This window comes from Mustelus asterias, chromosome 22 (assembly GCF_964213995.1).
Source record: "Mustelus asterias chromosome 22, sMusAst1.hap1.1, whole genome shotgun sequence".
Classification (NCBI taxonomy): domain Eukaryota; kingdom Metazoa; phylum Chordata; class Chondrichthyes; order Carcharhiniformes; family Triakidae; genus Mustelus; species Mustelus asterias.
The window spans coordinates 27,349,826-27,375,200 of record NC_135822.1 but is presented as its reverse complement, the minus strand read 5'-3'; the positions used below and the strand labels follow the sequence as shown (position 1 = coordinate 27,375,200).

General features: G+C 46.7%; 1 protein-coding gene across 2 annotated transcripts; it reads left to right on the top strand.

Annotated features, from left to right (window-relative positions):
- The first annotated feature begins 4,501 nt into the window (after positions 1-4,501).
- On the top strand, positions 4,502-21,619 carry aadacl4 (arylacetamide deacetylase-like 4). 2 transcript variants are annotated; one of them, XM_078239038.1, is made up of 4 exons: positions 4,502-4,663; positions 14,972-15,197; positions 16,038-16,101; positions 18,921-21,619. In XM_078239038.1, the coding sequence occupies exons 1-4, from the start codon at positions 4,553-4,555 to the stop codon at positions 19,702-19,704; spliced, it is 1,185 nt and encodes a 394-aa protein (XP_078095164.1). In that variant the 5' UTR covers positions 4,502-4,552; the 3' UTR covers positions 19,705-21,619. The 2 variants fall into 2 exon arrangements, with proteins under 2 accessions (XP_078095164.1, XP_078095163.1); XM_078239037.1 differs by lacking the exon at positions 4,502-4,663 and adding an exon at positions 9,930-10,172.
- Positions 21,620-25,375: the final 3,756 nt, after the last annotated feature.

Sequence of the window (25,375 nt, the reverse complement as noted above, 5' to 3'; positions counted from 1 at the left end):
ATATTGCCGACATGGACTTTAGCAAGGCCTTTGATAAAGTACCGCCTGGTAGGTTGTTGCATAAGGTTAAATCTCATGGGATCCAGGGTGAGGTAGCCAAATGGATACAAAATTGTCTTGATGACAGAAGACAGAGGTACAGGGTTGTTTTTCAAACTGGAGGCCTGTGACCAGCGGTGTGCCTCATGGATCAGTGCTGGGTTCACTGTTATTTGTCATTTATATTAATGATTTGGATGAGAATATAGGAGGTATGGTTAGTAAGTTTGCAGATGACACCAAGATTGGTGGCATAGTGGACAGTGAAGAAGGTTATCTCCAATTGCAACAGGATCTTGATCAATTGGATCGGTGGGCTGACGAATGGCAGATGGAGTTTAATTTAGATAAATGCGAGGTGATGCATTTTGGTAGATTGAACCAGGACTTACTCAGTTAATGGTAGGGTGTTGGGGAGAGTTACAGAACAAAGAGATCCAGGAGTACAGGTTCATAGCTGCTTGAAAGTGGAGTCACAGATGGACAGAGCGGTGAAGAAGGCATTCAGCATGCTTGGCTTCATCGGTCAGAACATTGAATACAGGAGTTGGGACATCTGGTTGAAGTTGTACAAGACATTGGTAAGGCCACACTTGGAATACTGTGTTCAGTTCTGGTCACCCTATTATAGAAAGGATATTATCAAACTAGAAAGAATGCAGAAGAGATTTACTAGGATGCTACCGGGACTTAATGATTTGAGTTATAAGGAGAGGCTGGATAGACTGGGACTTTTTTCTCTGAAGGCTGAGGGGGTGATCTTATAGAGGTCTATAAAATAATGAGGGGCACAGATCAGCTAGATAGTCAATATCTTTTCCCAAAGGTAGGGGAGTCTAAAACCAGAGGGCATAGGTCTCAGGTGAGAGGGGAGAGATACAAAAGGGTCCAGAAGGGCAATTTTTTTCACACACAGGGTGGTGAGTGTCTGGAACAAGCTGCCAGAGGTAGTAGTAGAGGCAGGTACAATTTTGTCTTTTAAAAAGCATTTAGACAGTTACATGGGTACGATGGGTATAGAGGGATATGGGCCAAATGCGAGCAATTGGGACTAGCTTCGGGGTTTAAAAAAAAAGTGACTTGGACAAGTTGGACCGAAGGACCTGTATCCATCCTGTAAACCTCTATGACTCTACATCCTCTGGTCATGAAAGGCGCTATACAAATGCAAGTCTTTCTTTGAGTTGGGGGATATAGAGGTGAGGGGATGACTTTTGACCCTATTTTCAGGTTGGCAATTCTTTGAACATTGAGCAACTAAACCTGCTGCCCCATTCCTCCTCACCTTCATCATTATCACCTGATGAAGGAGCAGCGCTCCGAAAGCTCGTGATTCCAAGTAAACCTGTTGGACTTTAACCTGGTGTTGTGAGGCTTCTTACTTTGCCTATTCCTCCTCGTAACCCACCTGCCTGAACCTTTGCTGTGGTCATCGCACAGTCCCTGGTTTTTTCAGGTGGGTGCCAAGGACCATATCTGGGTAAATTCAAGAGATGGGCAGCCTTGGGTCCTGAACGTGGAACCAGGTATGTTACTGGCTGCGGAACTGTACACTTGTGTAATTTTACCTTCGATTGCTGGTGTTTGTTTTCACTCGTTTGACTGAGGTACTTAAGCACCATCAGTGTAGCAGGTATCAAAGCAACAGAAAATAAATAGCATATCTTTGTTAATTTTAAATCAGGCACCATCAATCGATGTGGAGCCCATCTCCTGAAACAAAGGCCTGTAAAATCGTGACTGTTAATATAGAGGAGACGGTCCCTGAACACCCGCTCTGGACATGGCCTCCCTCTCCCTTGATTTGATTTATTATTGTCACATGTATTGGGATACAGTGAAAAGTATTGTTTCTTGCGCACTGTACAGATAAAGCATACCGTTCATAGAGCACATAGGGAAGGAGGAAAGGAGAGGGTGTAGAATATAATGTTGCAGTCACAGATAGTGTGTAGAGAAAGATCAACTTTATATAAGGTAGGTCCATTCAAAAATCTGATGACAGCAGGGAAAAAGCTGTTCTTGAGTCAGTTGGTACGTGACCTTAGTCTTTTGTGTCTTTTTCCCCATAGAAGAATCATAAAATCATAGAATCTACAGTGCAGAAGGAGGCCATTCGGCCCATCAAGCCTGCACCGATAACAATTCCACCCAGGCCCTATCCCCGTAACCCCACATATTTACCCTGCTAATCCCCCTGACACTAAGGGGGAATTTAGCACGGCCAATCAACCTAACCCGCACATCTTTTGGACTGTGGGAGGAAACCGGAGCACCCGGAGGAGAATGTGCAAACTCCAAACAGACAGTGACCCGAGTCTGAAATTGAACCAGGGTCCCTGGCGCTGTAAAGCAGCAGTGCTAACCACGGTGCCGCCATTCGGTGGAAGAGAGTATGTCCAGGGTGTGTGGGGTCCTTGATTAAGCTGGCTGCTTTTCCGAGACAGAGGGAAGTGTAGACAGAGTCAATGGATGGGAGGCTGGTTTACATGATGGACTGGGCTACATTCATAACCCTTTGTAGTTTCTCCCGCTCCCCTGACACATGGGTCTAACCTTGCTGCTCCCCCTTGTCCACCAGCTCCAGGGGCTAACCCGCTGAGATCACCCGTGACTGCAGCCAAACTACTTCCGCCAGATATAGTCAACACCACCAAAATCTTCCTCTGTGTAAAGCCAACTTTCCAAAGTGAAAAAACACATCAGGAAGTAACCAACTGCCTGAAATGGTAAACCAGTAACTAATCTGCACGCCACCCCATCAGGGGATCCAGGGGGCATGGTGACAGAATAAGGGGTCTCCCATTAAAAATGCAGATGAGGAAGAATATATTTTCCTGGGGGGGTCGATAGGGTGGGGGGTTTTGCATTTTTGGAATTCTCGACCTCAGACATCTGTGGACACTGAGTCATCAAATGTGTTCATGGCTGAGTCAGGCAAATTCTTGAACGAGAATCCATAGAATCCCTACAATGCAGAAGGAGGCCATTCGGCCCCTCGGATCTGCATCATCTCTCTACCATGGCTGATCCACCTAAACCACACAATTTTGGACACTAAAGGGCAATTTAGCATGGCCAATACATTTAACCTGCACACAACTTTGGACAGTAGGGGCAATTTGCCTTGGCCAATCCACTTAACCTACACATCTTTGGACACTAAGGGGCAATTTAGCTTGGCCAATCCACCTAACCGACACATCTTTGGACACTAAGGGGCAATTTAGCTTGGCCAATCCACCTAACCTACACATCTTTGGACACTAAGGGGCAATTTAGCATGGCCAATCCACCTAACTACACATCTTTGGACATTAAGGGGCAATTCAGCATGGCCAATCCACCTAACTTGCACACAACTTTGGACAGTAGGGGCAATTTAGCATGGCCAATCCACCTAACCTCCACATCTTTGGTTCTGGGGAACATGCAGGAAAATGCAGTTGAGGCCAACATCAGATCAACCTTGATTGCATTTAATGGAGGAGCAGGTTTGAGGGGCCGAATGGCCTACGCCTGTCCCTATTTCTTACACTCCCACCATGACAGCAAAACCCCTTTAAATAATGCTGATGACTGGTCCTTACTGGCTCTTAGTACCCTGCTGAGCTGTGTGGCTACAGTACAGAGTGAGTGAATAGCTGGGCAATCGAATATGGAAAGAAGCTGCTCTGTAAAGCCTAGGACTCTTATTTGAATTAATTCCCCCATTTAAATGGACAAAACATATCCTCCCAATGCCAGCACTATCACTGTATCCAATATGGCAGTACACACACTTATGCCCAGAAAGAGGCCAGTTTAAAAATTGGCAAGTCATGTTGCAGCTTTATAGAACCTTAGTTGGGCCACACTTGGAATATAGTGTTCAATTCTGGTCGCCACACTACCAGAAGGATGTGGAGGCTTTGGAGAGGGTACAGAAAAGATTTACCAGGATGTTGCCTGTATGGAGGGCATCAGCTATGAGGAGAGGTTGGAGAAACTTGGTTTGTTCTCACTGGAGCGACGGAGGTTGAGGGGAGACCTGATAGAAGTCTACAAGATTATGAGAGGCATGGACAGAGTGGATAGTCAGAAGCTTTTTCCCAGGGCGGAAGAGTCAATTACTAGGGGGCATAGGTTTAAGGTGCGAGGGGCAAGGTTTAAAGGAAATTTAACATGCGCCACACAGCTAAATTTCAAGATGAGTGTTTTACAAAACAAGTGAGGTCAGTTTCGCATTGTTTGAGAGTATAAAACCAGTGATAGTGACTCAACAGCCCAATTTATATATTTAATCCCAATTTTATTTCTGTTGAACACCACAAAAAGCATCACAGACACACTCAAACCGTACACACAAACATATACATACAAACAAAAGGAAATTGAATATCAGATCTTTTTGTCTTGCACTCATCAGGACAAATGCAAGAATGCCAAATTTCAAATAATCACAACAATTTATACTACACAGGAAAAGGATGCTGATTGGATGGCAAGTTAACTCTGATTCGCCGAGCAAGCAATGGGGAACTATAGGCTCCCCAAGCTCCTGGGTAATTCAAAAGAGACACAAGGCTTGAACGTATTCCTCTTGTTTGCAGAGAAAGGATCCCTGTGTCTGAAAATATGTCTGGTAAGTATAAATGAACCACATTATGAGCTCAACAGATTATTTTAAATTGGTAAACTCCTGGAGTTCAGAGTGAGAGGTGATATGATTGAAACATGTAAGATTCTTAGGGGGATAGACAGGAAAAATGTTGGGGAGATAGAAACATCGAAACTAGAAGCTGGAGGAGGCCATTCAGCCCTTCGAGCCTGCTCCCCCATTCATTTTGATCATGGCTGATCATCAAATTCAATATCCTGATCCCCCCTCCCCCCCCCCCCCCCCATCCCTCGAGCCCTTTAGCTCCAAGAGCTGTATCTAATTTCTTCCTGAAATCACACGATGTTTTGGCCTCAACTACTTTCTACGGTAGTGAATTCCACACATTCACCACTCTCCGGGTGAAGAGATTTCTCCTCACCTTAGTTCTAAAAGGTGACCCCTAGTTCCGGACTCCCCCACCATCGGGAACATTCTTTCTGCATGTACCCTATCTAACCCTGTTAGAATTTTATAAGTTTCCATGAGATCCCCTCTCACTCTTCTAAACTCCAGTGAATACAATTATAACTGACTTAGTCTCTCCTCATATGACGGACCTGCCATCCCAGGAATCAGCCTGGTAAACCTTCGCTGTGCTCCCTCTATAGCAAGGACATCCTTCCTCAGATAAGGACACCAAAACTGCACACAATAATCCAGGCGTGGCCTCACCAACGCCCGATACAATTGCAGCAAAACATCCCTATTCCTATACTCAAATCCTCTCGCTCTGAAGGCCAACATACCATTTGCCTTCTTTACTGCCTGCTCTACCTGCGCGCTTACTTCCAGTGACAGGATGTCTCCACTCATGAGAGAGTGTAGGACCAGAGGACATAGTCACAGAATAAGAGTTATTCTGTGAGTTAAGACAGATTTGAGGAAGAATTTCTTCTCTCAGAGTGGTGAATCTTTGGAATTCTTTACCCCAGGAAGCTGTGGAGCCTGAACCCTTGACTATTTTCAATGCTGAGATCGATAGGTTTTTAATCCGCAGGGGAATTAAGGCTTATGGAGATAAGGCAGGAAGGCGAACTTAGTGAGTATCAGATCAGCCATGGTCTTATTGAATGGTGGAGCAGGCTCGAGGGGCTGAATGGCCTACTCCTGTGCCCTATTTCTTATGGTTGCTAGTGTAGCCCTTAGCGCACGCAGGATTGTTCAGCATAGAGTCATAGAGATTTACAGCATGGAAACAGGCCCTTTGGCCCAACTTGTCCATGCTGCCCCTTTTTTTAGTCCCTAAACTAGTCCCAATTGTCCATGTTTGGCCCATATCCCTCTATACCCATGTAACTGTCTAAACGCTTTTTAAAAGACAAAATTGTACCCACCTCTACTACTACCTCTGGCAGCTCGTTCCAGACACTCACCACCCTCTGTGTGAAAAAATTGCCCCTCTGGACCCTTTAGTATCTCTCCCTCTCACCTTAAACCTATGTCCTCTAGTTTTAGACTCCCCTACCTTTGGGAAAAGATATTGACTATCTAGCTGTTCTATGTACCTTATTATTTTTTTAGACCTCTATAAGATCACCCCTCAGCCTCCTATGCTCCAGAGAAAAATGTCCCAGTCTATCCAGCCTCTCCTTATAACTCAAGTCCTGGTAGCATCCTAGTAAATCCTTTCTGCACTCTTTCTAGTTTAATAATATCCTTTCTAAAATAGGGTGACCAGAACTATGCACAGTATTCCAAGTGTGACCTTACCAACGTCTTATACAACTTCAACAAGACGTCCTAACTCCTGTATTCAATGTTCTGACCGATGAAACCAAGCATGCCAAATGCCTTCTTCACCACTCTGTCCACCTGTGACTCCACTTTCAAGGAGCTATGAACCTATACCCCTAGATCTCTTTGTTCTATAACTCTCCCCAACGCCCTACCATTAACTGAGTAAGTCCTGCCCTGGTTCGATCGACCAACATGCATCACCTCGCATTTATCTAAGTTAAACTCCATCTGCCATTCATCTGCCCACAGGCCCAATTGATCAAGATCTCGTTGCAATCCTAGATAACTTTCTTCACTGTCAACTGTGCCACTAATCTTGGTGTCATCTGCAAACTTACTAACCATGCCCCCTATATTCTCATCCAAATCATTAATATAAATGACAAATAACAGTGGACCCAGCACCAATCCCTGAGGCACACCGCTGGTCACAGGCCTCCAGTTTGAAAAAACAACCCTCTACAAGCACCCTCTGTCTTCTGTCATCAAGCCAATTTTGTATCCATTTGTCTACCTCACCCTGGATCCCGTGAGATTTAACCTTATGCAACAACCTACCATGTGGTAACTTGTCAAAGGTCTTGCTAAAGTCCATGTAAACAACATCAGCTGCACTGTCATCTACCTTCTTGGTTACCCCTTCAAAAACTCAATCAAATTTGTGAGACATGATTTTCCACTCACAAAGCCATGCTGACTGTCCCTAATCAGTCCTTGCATCTCTAAATGCCTGTAGATCCTGTCTCTCAAAATACCTTCTAACAACTTACCCACTGCAGATGTGAGGCTCACCGGTCTGTAGTTCCCAGGCTTTTCCCTGCAGCCCTTCTTAAACAAAAGCATGACATTTGCCATCTTCCAATCTTCAGGCATCTCACCCATGACTATTGATGATTCAAATATCTCTGCTAGGGGACCTGCAATTTCCTCTCTAGCCTCCCACAGTGTCCTGGGATACACTTCATCAGGTCCTGGAGTTTTATCTACCTTGATGCGCTTTTACACTTCCAGCACCTCCTTCTCTGTTATATGTATGTTCCTCAAGACATCACTATTTATTTCCCCAAGTTCCCTAACATCCATGCTTTTCTCAACAGTGAATACTGATGAGAAGTATTCATTTAGAACTTCACCCATCTCTTGTGGATCTGCACATAGATTACCTTGTTGATCCTTAAGAGGTCCTACTTTCTCCCTGGTTACTCTTTTGCCCTTTATATATTTGTAGAAGCTCTTTGGATTCTCCTTTGCCTTATCTGCCAAAACAATATCATGTCCCCTTTTTGCCCTCCTGATTTCTCTCTTAACTCTACTCCTACACCCTCTATAATCTTCAAGGGATCCACTTGATCCCAGCTGCCTATGCATGTCATGTGCCTCCTTCTTCTTCTTGACCACGGCCTCAATATCCCGAGTCATCCAGGGTTCCCTACTTCTACCAGCCTTGCCCTTCACTCTAAGAAGAATGTGCCTACCCTGAACCCTGGTTAACACACTTTTGAAAGCCTCCCATTTACCAGACATCCCTTTGCCTTCCCACAGACTCCTCCAATTAACTGTTGAAAGTTCCTGCCTGATACCATCAAAATTGGCCTTGCCCCAATTTCGAATGTTAACTTTTGGGCCAGAATTATCATTCTCCATAGCTATCTTAAAACTAATGGAATTATGGTCACTGGTCCCAAAGTGATCCCTCACTAACACTTCTGTCACCTGCCCTTTCTTATTTCCCAAGAGGAGGTCAAATTTTGCCCCCTCTCTAGTCGGGCCATCCACATACTGAATGAGAAATTCCTCCTGAATACACTCAACAAATTTCTCTCAATCCAAGCCTCTAATACTATGGCTGTCCCAGTTAATGTTGGGAAAGTTAAAATCCCCTACTATTACCACCTTATTTTTCTTGGAGCTATCAGTAACCTCCTTACATATTTCCTCCTCAATTTCCCGCCGATTGTTTGGGGCCCTATAGTACAACCCTATCAAAGTGATTTCCCCCTTCTTATTTCTCAGTTCTACCCATATAGACTCAGTGGGCGAACTCTCGGATATATCCCCTCTCAGTATTGCCGTGATGTTTTCCTTAATCAAAAGTGCAACTCCTCCTCCTCTCTTAACTCCTGTTCTATCTATCTTTCCAATAGCATCTGTACCCTAGAACATTGAGCTGCCAGTCCTGTCCCTCCCTTAGCCATGTTTCAGTCATTGCTATAATATCCCAGTCCCACGTACCCATCCATGCCCTGAGTTCATCTGCCTTGCCCGTCAGGCCTCTTGCATTGAAATAAATGCAGTTTAATCTGGATTTCCCTTGCTCTCTGTCTTGCTTTTGCCTGATCTGTCTAGTGCTAGGATTACTGACACTGCTTCTACTATTTAATGTGCTCTCTTTAACCTCTGCGCCGTCCTCAACCTTCTCTTCTGTCTTCCTACTGCTTTGGGTCCCACCCCCTGCCAAACTAGTTTAAACCCTCCGGAGTGGCTCTTGCAAATCTCCCCGCCAGGATATTAGTCCCCCTCCAGTTCAGGTGTAACCCGTCGCTCTTGAATAGATCAGCCCTTCTCCAGAAGAGATCCCAATGATCCAAAAATCTAAATCCCTGTCCCCTGCACCAGCTCTCAAGCCAACGCATTCATCTGTCTAATCAAATGTTGCCGAATCACAGGACGACATCTAACAGTAGACGGAAAAAAGAAGAGTAAAAGGAATTGGATAACTATCTGAAGAGACCAAAGAAATGCCAGGAAAAGGCTGAGGAGTAGAAACTAGCTGAGAGGGAGCGGCACAGTAGTTAGCACTGCTGCTTCACAGTGCCAGGAGGAATTTCTCATTCAGTATGTGGATGGCTCGACTAGAGAGGGGGCAAAACTTGACCTCCTCTTGGGAAATAAGGAAGGGCAGGTGATAGAAATGTACGTGAGGAATCACTTTGGGACTAGTGACCATAATTCCATTAGTTTTTAAATAGCTATGGAGAATGATAGGTCTGGCCCAAAAATTAAAATTCTAAATTGGGGCAAGGCCAATTTTGATGGTATCAGGCAGGAACTTTCAACAGTTAATTGGGGAGTCTGTGGTTAGATTCCTGTCTTGGGTCACTATCTGTGTGGAATCTGCACATTCGTTCCATGTCTGCGTGGGTTTCCTCCGGGTGCTCCGGTTTCCTCCCACAGTCCGAAAGATGTGCTGGTTAGATGCATCGGCCATGCTAAATTCTCCCTCAGTGTACCCGAACAGGCGCCAGAGTGTGGCGACTAGGGGATTTTCACAGTAACTTCATTGCAGTGTTAATGTAAGCCTTCTTGTGACACTAATAAATAAACTTTATTCTCTTAAAGTGAGCAGGCATGGGCATAATGGGCTGAATGGCCTCCTTTCCTGCTGTTAGGACCCTATGATTCTATGAAAAACACACATACAAACGCACACCACTTCCAGTTCCTGGAGTTTGCAGAGTTATTTCCTCTCTCCCCAGCTTTTCAAGGACACTGAGTACGGCTGACAGGACAAGGAGTTGGTCTGTCTGTCTGAACGAGTGCAGAGACTTTCGGAAGAGTTATTTACAGAACGCTTATTATGGATATGGTGATTTGGACCATAGCCATGACGGCGGCTCTTGTGGTGGGCTTGTTTGTGTTGCTGGTCTCCGGAGTCATTTGCACGGTATTCACTGACTCAGTTCTGCCGCCAGGTATCCAGGGGCCGGGAAAACTCAGGCTCATCTACGGGATACAAGTGGCAATCGGCACTCTGGTAAGGAACACCGCCTCCGGCTCAAATACTGCCAGCTACAAGGGGAGCTGGAAAGTGACACGCAGCACAGTCGATTAATCATTCATTTCTTTTGGGGGAACAAATGCACTCTATTTAAACTGGACTCTTAATAGCAAATTCCACTCTGGGGGTTAAAGGCTAACTTTCAGACTGCACACTGCTGGTGAGGAACCTCTGTTGCTGGGTTTGGCCATAGCTGTATGTAACAGGTTTTCTCGCTGTGTGTGCTGTTAGCTTAATTAGTTTAATTTAACCTCCATTTCAGATCAAAAATGTTAGTGTCCTAATTATTTGATTTGATTTATTACTGTCACATGTGTTGGGATACAGTGAAAAGTATTGTTTCTTGCACACTAAACAGACAAAGCATACCGTTCTTAGAGTCCATAGGGGAGAAGGAAAGGAGAGGGTGCAGAATATAGTGTTACAGTCATAGCTAGGGTGTAGAGAAAGGTCAACTTAATGCAAGGTAGGCCCATTCAAAAGTCTGATGGCAGCAGGGAAGAAGCTATTTTTGAGTCGGCTGGTACATGTTCTCAGAGTTTCCTGTCTTTTTCCCGAAGGGAGAAGGTGGAAGAGAGAATGTCCGGGGTCCGTGGGGTCCTTAATTATGCTGGCTGCTTTGCCGAGGCAGCAGGAAGTGTAGACAGAATCAATGGATGGGAGGCTGGTTTGAGTGATGGACTGGGCTACGTTCGCAACTCTTTAGAAACTAGAAGCAGGAGTAGGCCATTCGGTGCTTCGAACCTGCTCCGCCATTCATTTTGATCATGGCTGATCATTGAATTCAATATCCTGATCCCGCCCCCCCCTTCCCTCCATATCCCTTGATCCCTTTGGCCCCAAGAGCTATATCTAATTTCTTCTTGAATCCTTGATACATAAGTTTGTAGTTCCTTGTGGTCTTGGCCAGAGCAGGAGCCATACCAAGCTGTGATGCAACCAGAAAGGATGCTTTCTATGGTGCATCTGTAAAAGTTGGTGAGAGTCGTAGCAGACATGCCGAATTTCCTTAGCCTCTTGAGAAAGTAAAGGCGTTGGTGGGCTTTCTTAACTATAGCCTCAGTAATTAGTGTTCTAATTGCTGATATCAAGGTGGTGTGAGCAAACAGGGCTTTTTCTATAGCAGGACCTAACAATCTGCCCCCTGAACTACCAGGATTTAAGGACTGAGAAATATACAGACTATGGATGAGGCTCAGTTAGAGTCAATTCGCCAACGAGAAACAAGGAGAAGGAAAGAAAATTTGGATTTAGAGAGCGAACAAACAAAAAGACGGTGAGAAAAAGTGAGAAAAAAATTGCAAAACAAAATACACTAATGTTTCTCCAATCTCCAACAACAATTCACAACCTGAAGGAATGAGATTGAACACTTTCAATTGTTCCCATTCTGGGCCGGAGAGCTTCGCTTGGCACTGTTTTGACAATTAATACGGTGTTAAAAATCTGAATGATCAGATTGGACTTTCTGTTGAGGGTTTAATTATTGTGCCAATTTAGCTACTTCTTCAAAATAAGAGTGGACGGTGTGATGCAACCGAGGTATATTAGTCAGCAAGTTCTGATGATTCATGCTTCACCGCTTCTTCCATGGAAACGACCAGCCAATCCACACTTTAATAGAGGCGTGCATGTTACTTTTCTCAGCGCGTGGCATCCTATTGTAAATCATGCGTGCTGTTTTTGACATGTGCTCCCAATGAGCAGAGAGCAGGCAATTTTATCCGTTAAAATCACAACTTACTGACCAGGCTTGCTGACACCACCTGCCTCCTCCCCCCCACCCCACCCAATATTCCCCACCAGCCCCCCCATCCTCCTCCCTCTCCCAACTCCATCCCCAAACTACCCCATATGTCTCCTCTTGTGCAGGCCAGAACTCTCAACCACCTTGCATTGGAACGTACAAATCAAGAATGGGAGTAGGCCATTCGGCCCCTTGAGCCTGCTCCACCATTCAACAAGATCATGGCTGATTTGAATGTGGCCTCAACTCCACGTTCCACCTCCACCCCCAACCTTTGACTCCCTTGTGAGTCAAGAGCATATCCACCTCTGCTTTCAGCTGATTCAGTAGCCCTGCCTCCTCCCCTCTCCAAGGAATATAGTTCCCAAGATCTGCCTGCCAAACGGGTAGAGGCTCAGTCGGCGCGTGCCAGCAAGCTATTTGACTGCGGAAGCCGTCATATAGGAATCTGCCTTGCGTAGGTGCAGTTTCCAGGAGATGTTTGGAACAGTAATTCTCTCTGATTGCTTTTTTCCCTTCCTCCCTAACCCAGAGACATTGACGTAAATGGTCACAGTTTAACTATGGAGATTAATTAAATCAACAGTCTGCTAGTCAGAATGGAGACACTGTGACCTCTGGAGTTTAATTCCAAATCAGGCATGCCTACACTCACTGAACTGCAGGGAGAGTTGCAGTAATTACTCCCTCATAATAAGCTTCATTGGTCTGTTTTGGTGTGATGTATTCAATTAATTAAATGCTCAAATGTCCTCTCTCTATGAGCCAAATGATTCCACCCTATCTTCTCCAATACCCTGACGTATGACCTTCAGTCGGAAGGATGAAGTAAAGGTTTCCCTATAAGCTGTTATGAGTTTGTTCAAGGTCTCAGTACAGCAGAGATAGGACAAGTCAACAGAACCAAAGTCAAACATGTCTGAGGGCCCAATCACAGGGGAGATCAGAGAAGTGTTTGACCTCATAATAGAGTCCGTACTCCCGTGGGGCGGCACGGTGGCTAGCACTGCTGTCTCACAGCGCCAAGGACCCAAGTTCAATTCCCGGCTTGGGTCACTGTCTGTGCAGAGTTTGCACTTTCTCCCCGTGTCTGCGTGGGTTTCCTCCGGGTGCTCTGGTCCGAAAGATGTGCTGGTTAGGTGCATTGGCCATGTGTAGGGTGTAGCTCCTTTGCCGAGGCAGCGGGAAGTGTAGACAGAGTCAATGGATGGGAGGCTGGTTTGAGTGATGGACTGGGCTACGTTCACAACTCTTTAGAAACTAGAAGCAGGAGTAGGCCATTCGGCGCTTCGAGTAAATAAGGTGCATTGGCCGTGCTAAATTCTCCCTCAGTGTACCCGAACAGGCGCCGGAGTGTGGGTGAGCGAGGTGGTCTCCAGCTTTGAAATGTCTTTGTTTTGAAATGGCGCAACTGAAAAATAATAGCAAAGTTTTGTGGTTAATTATTTTTCTTCCCTTTCTCCCCTTTGCTCTGAGGTACATTAGTAGGAGAGGCTAGGAAAGATGTGCTGGTTAGGGTGCATTGACCCGAACAGGTGCCAGAGTGTGGCGACTAGGGGATTTTCACAGTAACTTCATTGCAGTGTTAATGTAAGCCTACTTGTGACACTAATAAATAAACTTTAAAAAAAGGTATTGGTGGCGAGAGGAGTTAGCAGTGATTCCGCCACCAAAATGGACCAAAGCTACTCTTTATGGCTCGGTATCTCACTCAAACGGTCATTCTGTAAGGCTGGACAATGAGTGTCAACCGGCTGTTTGAGCACAGGCTGCTTTGACACCAGCTGCAAGCAGAGAATGCCATGACTGGAGAGTGTACGGATATCGGATCAGGACAGATTCCACTGTCGGATGGCCTGTATAAAGTGCAGTCACTGGGGTGAGATGCCACAGAATGCCCAGTGCCTGGTAGACCTGCATTCTCGCAGTGAGGCAGTTTTCTTAGCAGAGCGGAGCGAGAAAAGGGAAGGACTGTGATGGATAGCTTACCTGCTGTGTCCTTCTTTTTAAAATGTTTTCATTCTGGTTTAAATCTTGTCTTAATGTTCATGTCCCTCTGTGGCATCTGCCCTCCCTATCGTGCAAACTCCTCCTGCCCTACAACCCTCCAAGAACTGAGTTAAGATCTGAAGGCCGTATGATATAGGAGCAGAATTAGGCCATTTGGCCCATTGAGTCTGCTCCGCCATTCAATCATGGCTGATAAGTTTCTCAGCCCCATTCTCCCGCCTTTACCCCATAACCTTTGATCCCCTTACCAATCAAGAGCCTATCTATCTCTGTCTTAAATACACTTGCATTCCAACCATTATCTTGCAATTGTGTCTTTGTTTATCTATGCCGTGTGTTTGTGAAACCTACCTCTCCACTTACCTGATGAAGGAGCAGTGCTCCGAAAGCTCGTGATTCCAAATAAACCTGTTGGACTTTAACCTGGTGTTGTGAGACTTCTTACTGTGCCCACCCCAGTCCAACTCTGGCATCTCCACATCTTAAGTCCACTCAATGACTTGGCCTCCACATTCCACAGATTCACCACTCTGGCTGAAGAAATTCCTCCTCATCTCGGTTCTAAAGGGTCGTCCCCTTTACTCTGAGGCTGTGCTCTCGGGTCCCAGTCTCTCCTACTAGTGGAAACATCTCCCCCACATCCACTCTATCCAGGCCTTTCAGTATTCTGTAAGTTTCAATGAGATCCCCCCTCAGAGTTCCTTCAACTCTGGTCTCTTGTCCACTCCTCACTCCAATATTAGCAGCCTGGCCTTAGCACCAGCATCCTAGGCTCTGGAGTTCCCTCTCTAAACTTCTCCACCTCCTTTGAGACACTCCTTAAATTCTACCCCTGTACTGGAGTTTTTGGTCACCTGTCCTGCTTTGGCCCAGTGAGCAGCGATGTCTGTCGAACACTTCAGCGTGCAGCACCTTGGATGTTTTCCAATGTTAAAGGCGCTATATAAATGCAGGCTTGTGGTATTTTATAATCCCTCTCTCCCCTCCCTCTAACACCACCCTCTCCCTCTCCATCCAGGGAAACATCGCACAGAACTTGTGTCTGGGACCACAGATCACTTTTGTTCGTTACCTGCGCAGGAAAGCACTCAAGACGAAGCATAAGGAAGAGACGGGGCTGATCACCCAGGACGTGCAGTTCGACGATGTCCCCGTGAGGGTTTACCAACCGCGGCCAGTATCTGCGGGGAAAAGACGAGGGATCCTCTACTTTCACGGTGGGGGATGGGTGTTTGGCAGCATAGGTGAGTGTCAGAGACGTGCTCCCTCAGAACTCCGGCTTCCATAGAATCCCTACAGTGCACAAGGAGGCCATTCGGCCCATTGAGTCTGCACCGACCACAATCCCATAAGTCATAGGAGCCGAATTAGGCCACTCGGCCCATCGAGTCTGCTCCGCCATTCAACCATGGCTGATACTTTTCTCACCCCATTCTCCTGCCTTTTCCCTATAACTCCTGATCCCCTTACCAATCAAGAGCCTATCTATCTCTGTCTTAAAGACACTCAATGACCCGGCCTCCACAGCCTTCTGCAGCAAAGAGTTCCCCAGATTCAGGTCCTATTCCCATAACCCCACATATTTACCCTGCTAATCCCCGGACACTAGGGTCAATTTAGCATGGCCAATCACCCGTGCTGTACCTGTCCCAGGAGTGTTTGATGGGGACCATGTGGAGGGAACTTTACTCTGTATTTAACTCGTGTTGTACCTGCCCTGGGAGTATTTGGTGGGGACAGAGTGGAGGGAACTTTGCTCTATCTAACCTCATGCTGTACCTTCCTGAGAGTGTTTGATGGGACAGTGTAGAGGGAGCTTTACTCTGTATCTAACCCCGTGCTGCACCTGTCCTGGGAGTGTTTGATGGGGACAGTGTAGTGGGAGTTTTACTCTGTACCTAACCCCGTGCTGTACCTGTCCTGGAGGCGTGTGATGGGACAGTGCAGAGGGAGCTTTACCATGTATCGAACTCCTATGCTACTTATGCCTGAAAAGTCACATCCTCCACTCCCCAACAATTGCTCTCCTTATCTTGACAAACACAAAATGAATTCCGAGTCACTAATATGTGTTCCCTCCTCAGATGAATATGATCATTTGTGCCGCTACATCGCCAAGGAAACGGGCTCGGTTGTGGTGTCTGTGAAGTGAGTATCTAGTGCTTGCACAGGGGAACATAGTGCTTTATAAAATTGGCAAATTCTTAATGTTGGGCTGATCTCAATCATTTTAAAAGCAGTACTACTTCGAGACATGTGATGTACAGAAGGAGCCAAATCCTTCCACTCTCCTCTGTATCTCATTCAGGACTGAAAGGGATGCTACGTTTTCTGTCTAGTCTTTCCCTGGCTTGGCTCGACAAATTCAAATACGTTAACAATGGTTACTCGTTTTATCTTGAATTGGGGATTCTACAAGTTTGCCCAGAGGCAATGTTAGACTAACGGGCCTATTCTCTCCCTCCCCAAACAGAAGCTGAATACTGGCTACTCTGCAATCCCACAGCTTGAGAAAGATTGAAATATTGTGGTCAGAGCCCATGTTTTCTCCTCTCTGACTTCCTTTAACAACCCAGGGTTCAGCTGTCAGCTCAGACTGACCAATCCATCTCCGGTTTTGCGCATTTTTCTTTTCCGAACCAATTCCTACAGTTATTCCAACAATTATCCCACATCCAACACTTAGAACCATAGAATCCCGACAGTCCCCATCGACTCTCCGGAAGTCCATCTTACCCAGGCCTCAGATACTTTAGGTCAAATTCCTCATCATCTTGAACTTTGTCTTTTCTGCTCCAAAGCGTCTATCTTCCGCTGTTTTTATTACTCTTCTTTATTTCTTACTTTGCTCCGAATTATTTTGTATACATTATTCCCCAAATGTTTCCTCATCAGTTAATTTCCCCCCATTTCATTTCCCGGAACTGAAGCTAATTTTCTCTTTTCACTGCTTTACAAAATCACGAAGGGAAAGTGTGTTTCCACGCAGCTCCTGCTCCAGATCGTTCTATCCCTCCTGTTCTTAGCAACACTTACCTGCTGGGAGGTTTCGCTGTAAAGATTTAGTTCCTTGTTCACTGTTCTGCCAGACCCAGTTTGATCATACGGGGCCTACTCTCACACTGGGGTACCTGGATCCAGCTCACTGTTGTCAAAGGCTGCACTGAGCTGTCCTGGGGAAGAGACCCCAGCCCCTTCTCTCCCACTGCCTGCCATTCACTCCTCCCTTCTCCTGCCTTACTTTGCTTTGTCCTTCTTGATTTCCCATCCCAATCCAGCATTATTCCACTGCAAAGCATAGAAACAGGCCCTTCGGCCCAACAGGTCCATTCCATCCTTCATGCTCCCCATGGGCCTCCTTGCACCTTACCACTTCCATCATATCTTTCTACTCTTTTTGACCCTCTAGCTTCCCCTTAAATGTATCTATGCTTTTCGCCACTCCATATTTTTCACACCTCCCATTCTCAACCTCATCTCCCTGTCCCTCCTCCCTGGAGATGCTCACCAGCCACGTGGAATCCCTACATACAGGAGGAGGCCATTTGACCCATCGAGGCTGTACCAACCACAATCCCACTCAGGCCCTATTCCTGTAACCCTTATTACCCTGCTAGTCCCCTGACACTAAGGAGCAATTTAGCATGGCCAATCAACCTAACCCGCACGTCTTTGGACCGTGGGAGGAAACTGGAGCACCCGGAGGAAACTCGCAGGGAGAATGTGCAAACTCCACACAGACAGTCAACCGAGGCCGGAATTGAACCCGGGGCCCTGGCGCTGTGAGGCAGCAGTGCTAACCACTGTGCCACCGTGCCGCCCATGTCCCAGCACCTGACAATGGAAATAGTGTGGCTAATCCTCAGTCTTCATCTTAGATGATCCTTACACCCTTTAGCCACATTCTTCACATTCAAGTACATCATACTTCTCAAGCTCTCCTTTAAGACTCTCATTGTTGATCCTCCCCTCACCTTCCTCCGCTAACTCATTGAATGTTCGTTCTCAGTCTCTACGTTGATGAGCTCCCCAGTGTCTCTAAATTGAACTTGGACTCCACCTCCTCCTCTCCACCCAGTTGTTCCCAGCTCCCTTAATCGCACTGCATGCAGTGTACAATCTCTATCACACACACATACGCACGCACACTAAAGCTCACTTTCGGATAGGGACTTATGGTCATGCACCTTAGACATCATTTGTCCATCACAACTCTTCCACCTTCGATCCCGAGAGAACCACCCACAACTTCAGGTTTGCAACTCATACCAGCGTCCATCACATCGCTAGCTATCCTTCATCTCTCCACTCTTGAGAACCTCCAACTCTTCTGATCTCACGTGATCTCCCCCCACCCCACCCCCAGTCCCCAACCTCCAAACCTGACACCATTTCCCTGGTACAAAAGCCACTTGTGTGGACTATAGTCCATGGGGTGATTTAATAGAGGCCTACAAAATATGAGGGGCATAGATCAGCTAGATAGTCAACATCTTTTCCCAAAGGTAGAGGGAGTCTAAAACTAGAGGGCATAGGTTTAAGGTGAGCGGGGAGAGATACAAAAGTGTCCAGGTGGGAAATTGTTTTACACAGAGGGTGGTAAATGTTTGGAACAAGCTGCCAGAGATAGTAGTGGAGGCGGATACAATTTTGTCTTTAAAAAGCGTTGAAACAGTTGCATGGGTATGATGGGTATAGAGGGATATGGGCCAAATGCAGGCAACTGGGACTAGCTTAGCGGTTAAAAAAAAGGGTGGCATGGACAAGTTGGGCCGAAGGGCCTGTTTCCATGCTGTAAACCTATGACTCTATGACCGGAGGTGAACCTGACTGCCAAATCTGGCTTGACCACCTCAAGCAATATAGTCCTTCAGCCTTGGTGGTGCCCTGCCCTGTGGATCTCCCTCTTCAAGGTTGCTAATCAGACGAACCTTGCTGATTTAATGTTCTCCTGTTGGTTTACCCAGGTACCGCCTGGCACCCGAGCACAGGTACCCCGCTCAATTTGAAGACTGCCTCAATGCCACTTTGCATTTCCTCAAGACCGCAGATGACTATGGAGTCGACAGCTCCAGGATTGTTGTGAGTGGGGACAGCGCCGGGGGCAACTTGACGGCAGCCGTATGTCTGAGAATTAGCGCCATGGAAGAGAGGTCAGGTCTGCCACCTCCCTGTGCCCAGGTCATGATCTACCCACCCCTCCAAATGGTCGACTTTGACCTCCCCTCCTACCAGCAGAACCAATGTGTGCCCCTCCTGTTTCGAACGCGTATGATCTTCTTCTATCTGCAGTACCTGAATGGGGACATGTCACTGGGTGAAGATGTACTGTCAGGCCACCACCTACCTGTGCAACTTAAAACTAACTACAGGAAGTGGGTAAAGGCGGATTTGATCCCCAGCGAGTTTCAGGTCGGAGCTCACAAGCCCAACCTTGTCCTAACACATGAGGAAGACGTTTATGATCTTGTTAAGCCCAGCTTCGAGCCGACCTTCTCCCCTCTCCTTGCCACCGACGCCGCCATTAGCAAATTGCCGCCGACGTACATTTTGACCTGCCAATTTGACGTGCTTCGGGATGATGGGCTGCTGTTCAAAAAGAGGCTGGAAGACAATGGTGTCCCAGTATCCTGGTACCACATTCAAGATGGCTTCCACGGAATCATCAGCTTCTTCAATAATGGTTACCTGACCTTCCCGTCGGGGAAAAAGGCTGTTGATAACATCGTCTCCTTCCTTAAAGACATATAGTGAATGTTTGCTGTACCCGCTGTGGGTATACAGTATCCATCTGTCCGCTCTGTACATTCTCAGGCCTTCTCCTGCCTGTGTGGAACCGGAAGGTTCTCTCATTTCTCTGACGGTTCATATGGGATAAAGTCAGAATGCAATTTATCTAGTCAGGCATAAAGTATCAAGTTCAATTCCTGGGACATGCGCTCAGTTAATGGCTGTCATATTCCCCCTCTGTGGAAAAATAGTCTGCATTAATAAAATCATAAAGACAGCACACTTGGTCAAGTTACCGGAGTCCAGGGAGCCAGGCACAATGGAGGAAATTATCTCAATTGTGGCCGAATGAGTTGGAATGCATGTACACAACATATACTCCTGTTTCTGTGCATATGCATTATCCCCGTTCCTGCCTCCCAAGACTACTGCCAACTTCATGTACACATATTTATGTAGTGACATATATTGAATGAATTCTGGGAGCCCATACATATATCATTCAGAGACACTCTTTGTCTATCTAGCTTATTGTCAGCACCTCAAAAAATTCCAGTAGCTTAATTACCTTTTAATGAAACCATAGAATCCCTACAGTGCAGAAAGAGGCCATTCAACCCAACGAGTCTGCACCGACTCTCTAAAACAGTAACCCACCCAGGCCCTCCCCTCTGCTCTATCCCCGTAGCCCTGCGCATTTACCACAGCTGATACATCTAATCTACGCGTCTTTGGACACTAAGGGGCAATTTAGCACGGCCAATCCACCTAACCTGCACATCTTTGGACTGTGGGAGGAAACCGGAGCACCCGGAGGAAACCCACACAGACACTGGGAGGATGTGCAAACTCCACACAGATGGTGACCCAAGGATGGAGTTGAACCTGAGTCCCTGGCGCTGGGAGGCAGCAGTGCTAACCACCGTGCCACTCTTGACTTTCTCTAATCAGTTCATGTTTGATCAAGTGCTCTGTCAGTCCACCCTTATTGACCGATTCTAACAGCTTCTCTGGATCTGATAGGACTTTGCATCGCTGGCTTCCCCCTGCTGCCCTTGTCAAATAGCAAGGGTGACATTCGCAATCTTGGAGCTTACAGACCAGGAGGGAACTATCAATGACCGACAGACCCAACCCCGCAATTCTGCAGGCGGCGGATTGCACTTCCAGAGGCATTTTCCCACCCTGAACCTTACCACAGGGAAAACAGACCAGGAATTGGAATGCACATTCTGCACGATTTCCGGCTAAGAGTTTGTACGGTCGGAAGATCATGAACAGCGGACACCAAATCACTACGATGAGGTTCTTTTGCTTGAAGAAAAAGTTTAGAATGTGACCCCACATATTTACAATGAAGAGCGACACTGTTACCCAGAGAGTACTGCATGGACATAGCAATTAATAGCATCATCTCCTAGAGTGAAACCAAAACAGAAAATGCTGGAAAATCTCAGCAGGTCTGGCAGCATCTGTAAGGAGGAAGAGAGCTGACGTTTCGAGTCCAGATGACCCTTTGTCAAGCATCTGCAGTAATTTGCTTTTATCTCCTAGGCTGCCTCTGACACTGAGAAGTACAATGCCACTTCTGCTAGTGTATTTAGAAAGTGTTTCTTCTATAATCATTTTGCCTTTCTGTTACTCCCCGCCCCCCCCCCCCCCGCCCCCTCTCTCCTCAGGGCCGAGCGCCTGCAATGCCCCATGCAGTCGCATAGAATGAAATATTCCCAGATGAAATGCAGGCATAAAGATAGCAATGATACTTTGTGACTGTGTGTGCTCATTCTTTCTGCTCGATGCCCAGGAGAACCAGTTTGACATAGATAGCTGTGTCTCACCTCCATTATAATACTGTGATTGTTTAAACCAGTCTGGATTATGATGTGCGCAGATTTCATTGTCTGACTATTTCTTTAATAAACAAAACGGTTGATTATTGAAGAGTCTATTTGTGGAATGGTACATTGCCCGTCAGAAGCTCAGCTCCAGTGGTGCAGTGGGACTTCCAACCGTGTGTCTAAGCCCCACTGATTCCAGATTCTGCCTGTCCTGTAAATCTCACTACCCCGAGATGCGTGAGGGCTTTAAGGGGGCAAAGAATCTCTGCGAGATCTGGAGCAACTCAAAGGGTAGAATTGCCATCAAGCAGACAGAAGTATGATGTCTACATACTCTGATGGGTAGGTGATGTGCAGGTTAGGTGAATTGGCCATGCCAAATTGTCCCTTTGTGTCCCAAGATGCGTAGGTTAGGTGGATTAGCAGGGTAAATGCATGGGGTTAAAGGGGTAAGGCGGGGGACAGGGCCTGGGTAAGGTGCTCTGTCAGAAAGTCAGTGCAGACTGGGTAGGGATTCTTTGATTCTAAGTTATGACAGGAAACGGAGATATGGCTCTGTTATTATCTCCTTATTTGAATATCCACTCCATATTTCGTCTGGTGTTTCCAGTGAGTGTGATGTCACAAGGTTCAGACGGCAGGGCAGAATTGTCCAAATTCTCTGTGCTAGTTCACAACACTCCAAACATTTGGCATAATTCAGACAGGTAATGTATTACAGCTCAGGGTTCAGGGCTGGCTTGTCATTAACTAGTCCATGTCCAAATGCAGCAAGACTGGACAATATGCAGGCTTGGGCTGACAAGTGGCAAGGAACATTCGCACCACACAAGTGCCAAGCAGTGACCATCTCCAACAAGAGATCTAACCATCTCCCCATGACATTCAATGACATTCAATGACATTCCCATCGCTGAATCCCCCACTATCAACAGCCTGTGGGTTACCGTTGACCAGAAAATGAACTGGACCAGCCATATAAATACTGTGGCGACAAGAGCAGGTCAGGGCTAGGAATCCTGTGGTGAGTAATTCACCTCCTGACTCCCCAAAGCCAACCCACAGTCTACAAGGCCCAAGTCAGGAGTGTGATGGAATACCCCCCACTTGCCTGGATGAGTGCAGCTCCAACAACACTCAAGAAGTTTGACACCTCCCAGGACAAAGCTTGATTGCAATCCCTTTCACAAACATTCACTCCTTCCACCACCAATGAACAGTTGCAGCAGTGTGTACCATCTACAGAATGCACTGCAGGAACTCACCAAGGTTCGTTAGGCAACACTTTCCAAACCCATGATCACTACCATCTAGAAGGACAAGAGCTGCAGAACGCCATCACCTGGAGGTTTCCCTCCAAGTCACTCACCATCCTGACTTGGAAATATCTCACTGTTCCTTCACTGTCACTGGGTCAAAATCCTGGAACTCCCTTCCTAACAGCACTGTGGGTGTACCTACACCACATGGACTGCAGCGGTTCAAGCCCACCTTCTCAAGGGCAAGTAGGGATGCGCAATAAATGCCTGGCCAGTGATGCCCAAATCCTGTAAATGAATAAAAAAAGACCCAAAGTGGCACCGTCAGAGACAGGCCAATGTGTCACCACATACCCGCTGGACCGGGTACGGTCTGGAGGGGGAATGAGGTTGGGGTTAGGTTGATTGGCTATGCTAAAATTGCCCCTTAGTGTCCTGAGATGCATAGGTTAGAAGGATTAGTGAGTAAATATGTAGGGATAAGGGGGTAGGGCCTGGGTGGGATTGTGGTCGGTGCAGACTCGATGGGCCAAATGGCCTCTTTCTGCACTGTAGGGTTTCTATGATTTCTAGGACTGTGGGAAGGGAGGTGTATGGATTGTATCTGAGAAAATGAGATAGACTAACTAATTGAATGGAAGAAACCAGATTTTGACTATAAAACAAAGACATTAGAGAAGGACTTTCACAAGCCTATCACATCTCAAAGCATCTTACTGCTAATTAAATTCTATTGTTGAGTTACTGTTCGAACAGTGGATTGTGTGGTAGCCAATGTATGCATGGTGAGTTCCCAAAAGGAGCGATGTGATAATGAACTGGTAAGTATTTTTGTGTGATGTTGATTGAGGGATACACATTGACCAAGACACTCGGGATAACTCCCCTGCCCTTCTTCGAAATAGTGCCATGGGATCTTTCACATTAACCTGAGTGAGCAAAACAGTCTGATCCAAAAGACAGACCCTCCAACAGTACAGCACTCCCCATACTGGACTGTCAGTCTCTGGGAATGTGGCTTGAATATACAATCAGAGAGGTGAGAATATCAGCTACTCAGCCTTTTGGCTCAGGTCAAGGGCGGGATTTTCCTGCTGCACTCGCCCCAAAGCCGGAAATTCCTGCCCGAGGTCAACGGACCTTAGGATGGTCCATCCCTGCCCGCTACGATTCCCATGGCGGGCAGGATGGGAAAATTCCACCCCAAGGCCGGAAATTTACTGGCACGCCCACCCTGATCCCGGGGGCGGGCGAGGCTCGGAGAACGGCATCCTCGGTTGGCCTTGGGCAGGATCGTACGAACCTCGGGCAGACGTGCCGGTAAAATTCCGTCCATAGTGTCAGATCAAATCCAAGATGGAGTGCAGTGCCTGCTCTTGTCAGTTTGGATGTCTCGCTTGTGGGGACCAGGAATTGGATCAGTTTGAATTTTTTAAAATGTTTATTTATTAGCGTTACAAATAGATTTACATTAACACTGCAATGAAGTTACTGTGAAAATCCCCTAGTCACCACACTCCGGCGCCTATTCGGGTACACTGAGGGAGAATTTAGCATGGCCAACTCGTTTTTCAGAACATTTTTTGGCTAGCGGTGTCAGTTTGAAAGTACCCAGGAAAGTGTTACTTCACAAAAGGGGACTTTTTCCAAATATATAACCTCTTGAAGAGCACCTCAGTGTCTGAGGGGGACACCGGCATCTCCACACCAATGCACCCTAACCAGCACGTCTTTCGGACTGTGGGAGGAAACCGGAGCACCCGGAGAAAACCCACGGAGACACGGGGAGAATGTGCAAACTCCATACAGACAGTCATCCGAAGCCAGAATTGAACCTGGGTCCCTGGCGCTGTGAGGCAGCAGTGCTAACCACTGTGCCACCATACCGTCCACGTCCCACAAGGTGTGGCTAATCCTCAGTCTTCATCTTAGATGATCCTTATACTCTTTAGCCACATTCAAATACATCATGTTTCTCAAGCTCTCCTTTAAGACTCTCATTGTTGATCCTCCCCTCACCTTCCTCCGCTCACTCTTTGAATGTTCGTTCTCAGTCTCTGCATTGATGACCCAACCTGGAACTCCACCTCCTCCCCTCCACCCATTTCCTCCCTTAATCACAATGCACGCATTGTATAAACTCTATCACACACACACACACGTCTTTGGGACAGTGGGAGGAAACCGGAGCACCCGGAGGAAACCCACGCAGACACGGGGAGAACGTGTAGACTCCACACAGACAGTGACCCAAGCTGGGAATCGAACCCGGGTCCCTGTCACCGTGAGGCAGCAGTGCTAACCACTGTGCCACCCCAAGATTTTGGAGCAAGCAAAGAGATGGATTCGGGTCCGCCCGGTCCACTCTGCGCATTGGCTTTGTAACTTCAAGAATGGAGTAAAGACTTTTTAAAAGACCATCAACTGAACTCAAGCTGACACTCAGAAAAGGTTGGACTGATAATTTAGATGCTTTCCCAGAGCGATCTTAATCTACTTGGCTTCTTGAAAGCTGAAACGATTTTTTTCTGATTTGTGCCTAATTGTCAGTTTTTAAACTGTCAAAGGCCCACAGCCACGAATCACAATCACTAC

Excerpts from the sequence above, each read along its gene's own strand:
- aadacl4 (XM_078239037.1), top strand. The coding sequence starts at position 9,996 with ATGGATATGGTGATTTGGACCATAGCCATGACGGCGGCTCTTGTGGTG. Across the intron at positions 10,173-14,971 it reads AAGTGGCAATCGGCACTCTG|GGAAACATCGCACAGAACTT; the intron begins GTAAGGAACACC and ends CTCTCCATCCAG. Across the intron at positions 15,198-16,037 it reads ATGGGTGTTTGGCAGCATAG|ATGAATATGATCATTTGTGC; the intron begins GTGAGTGTCAGA and ends TTCCCTCCTCAG.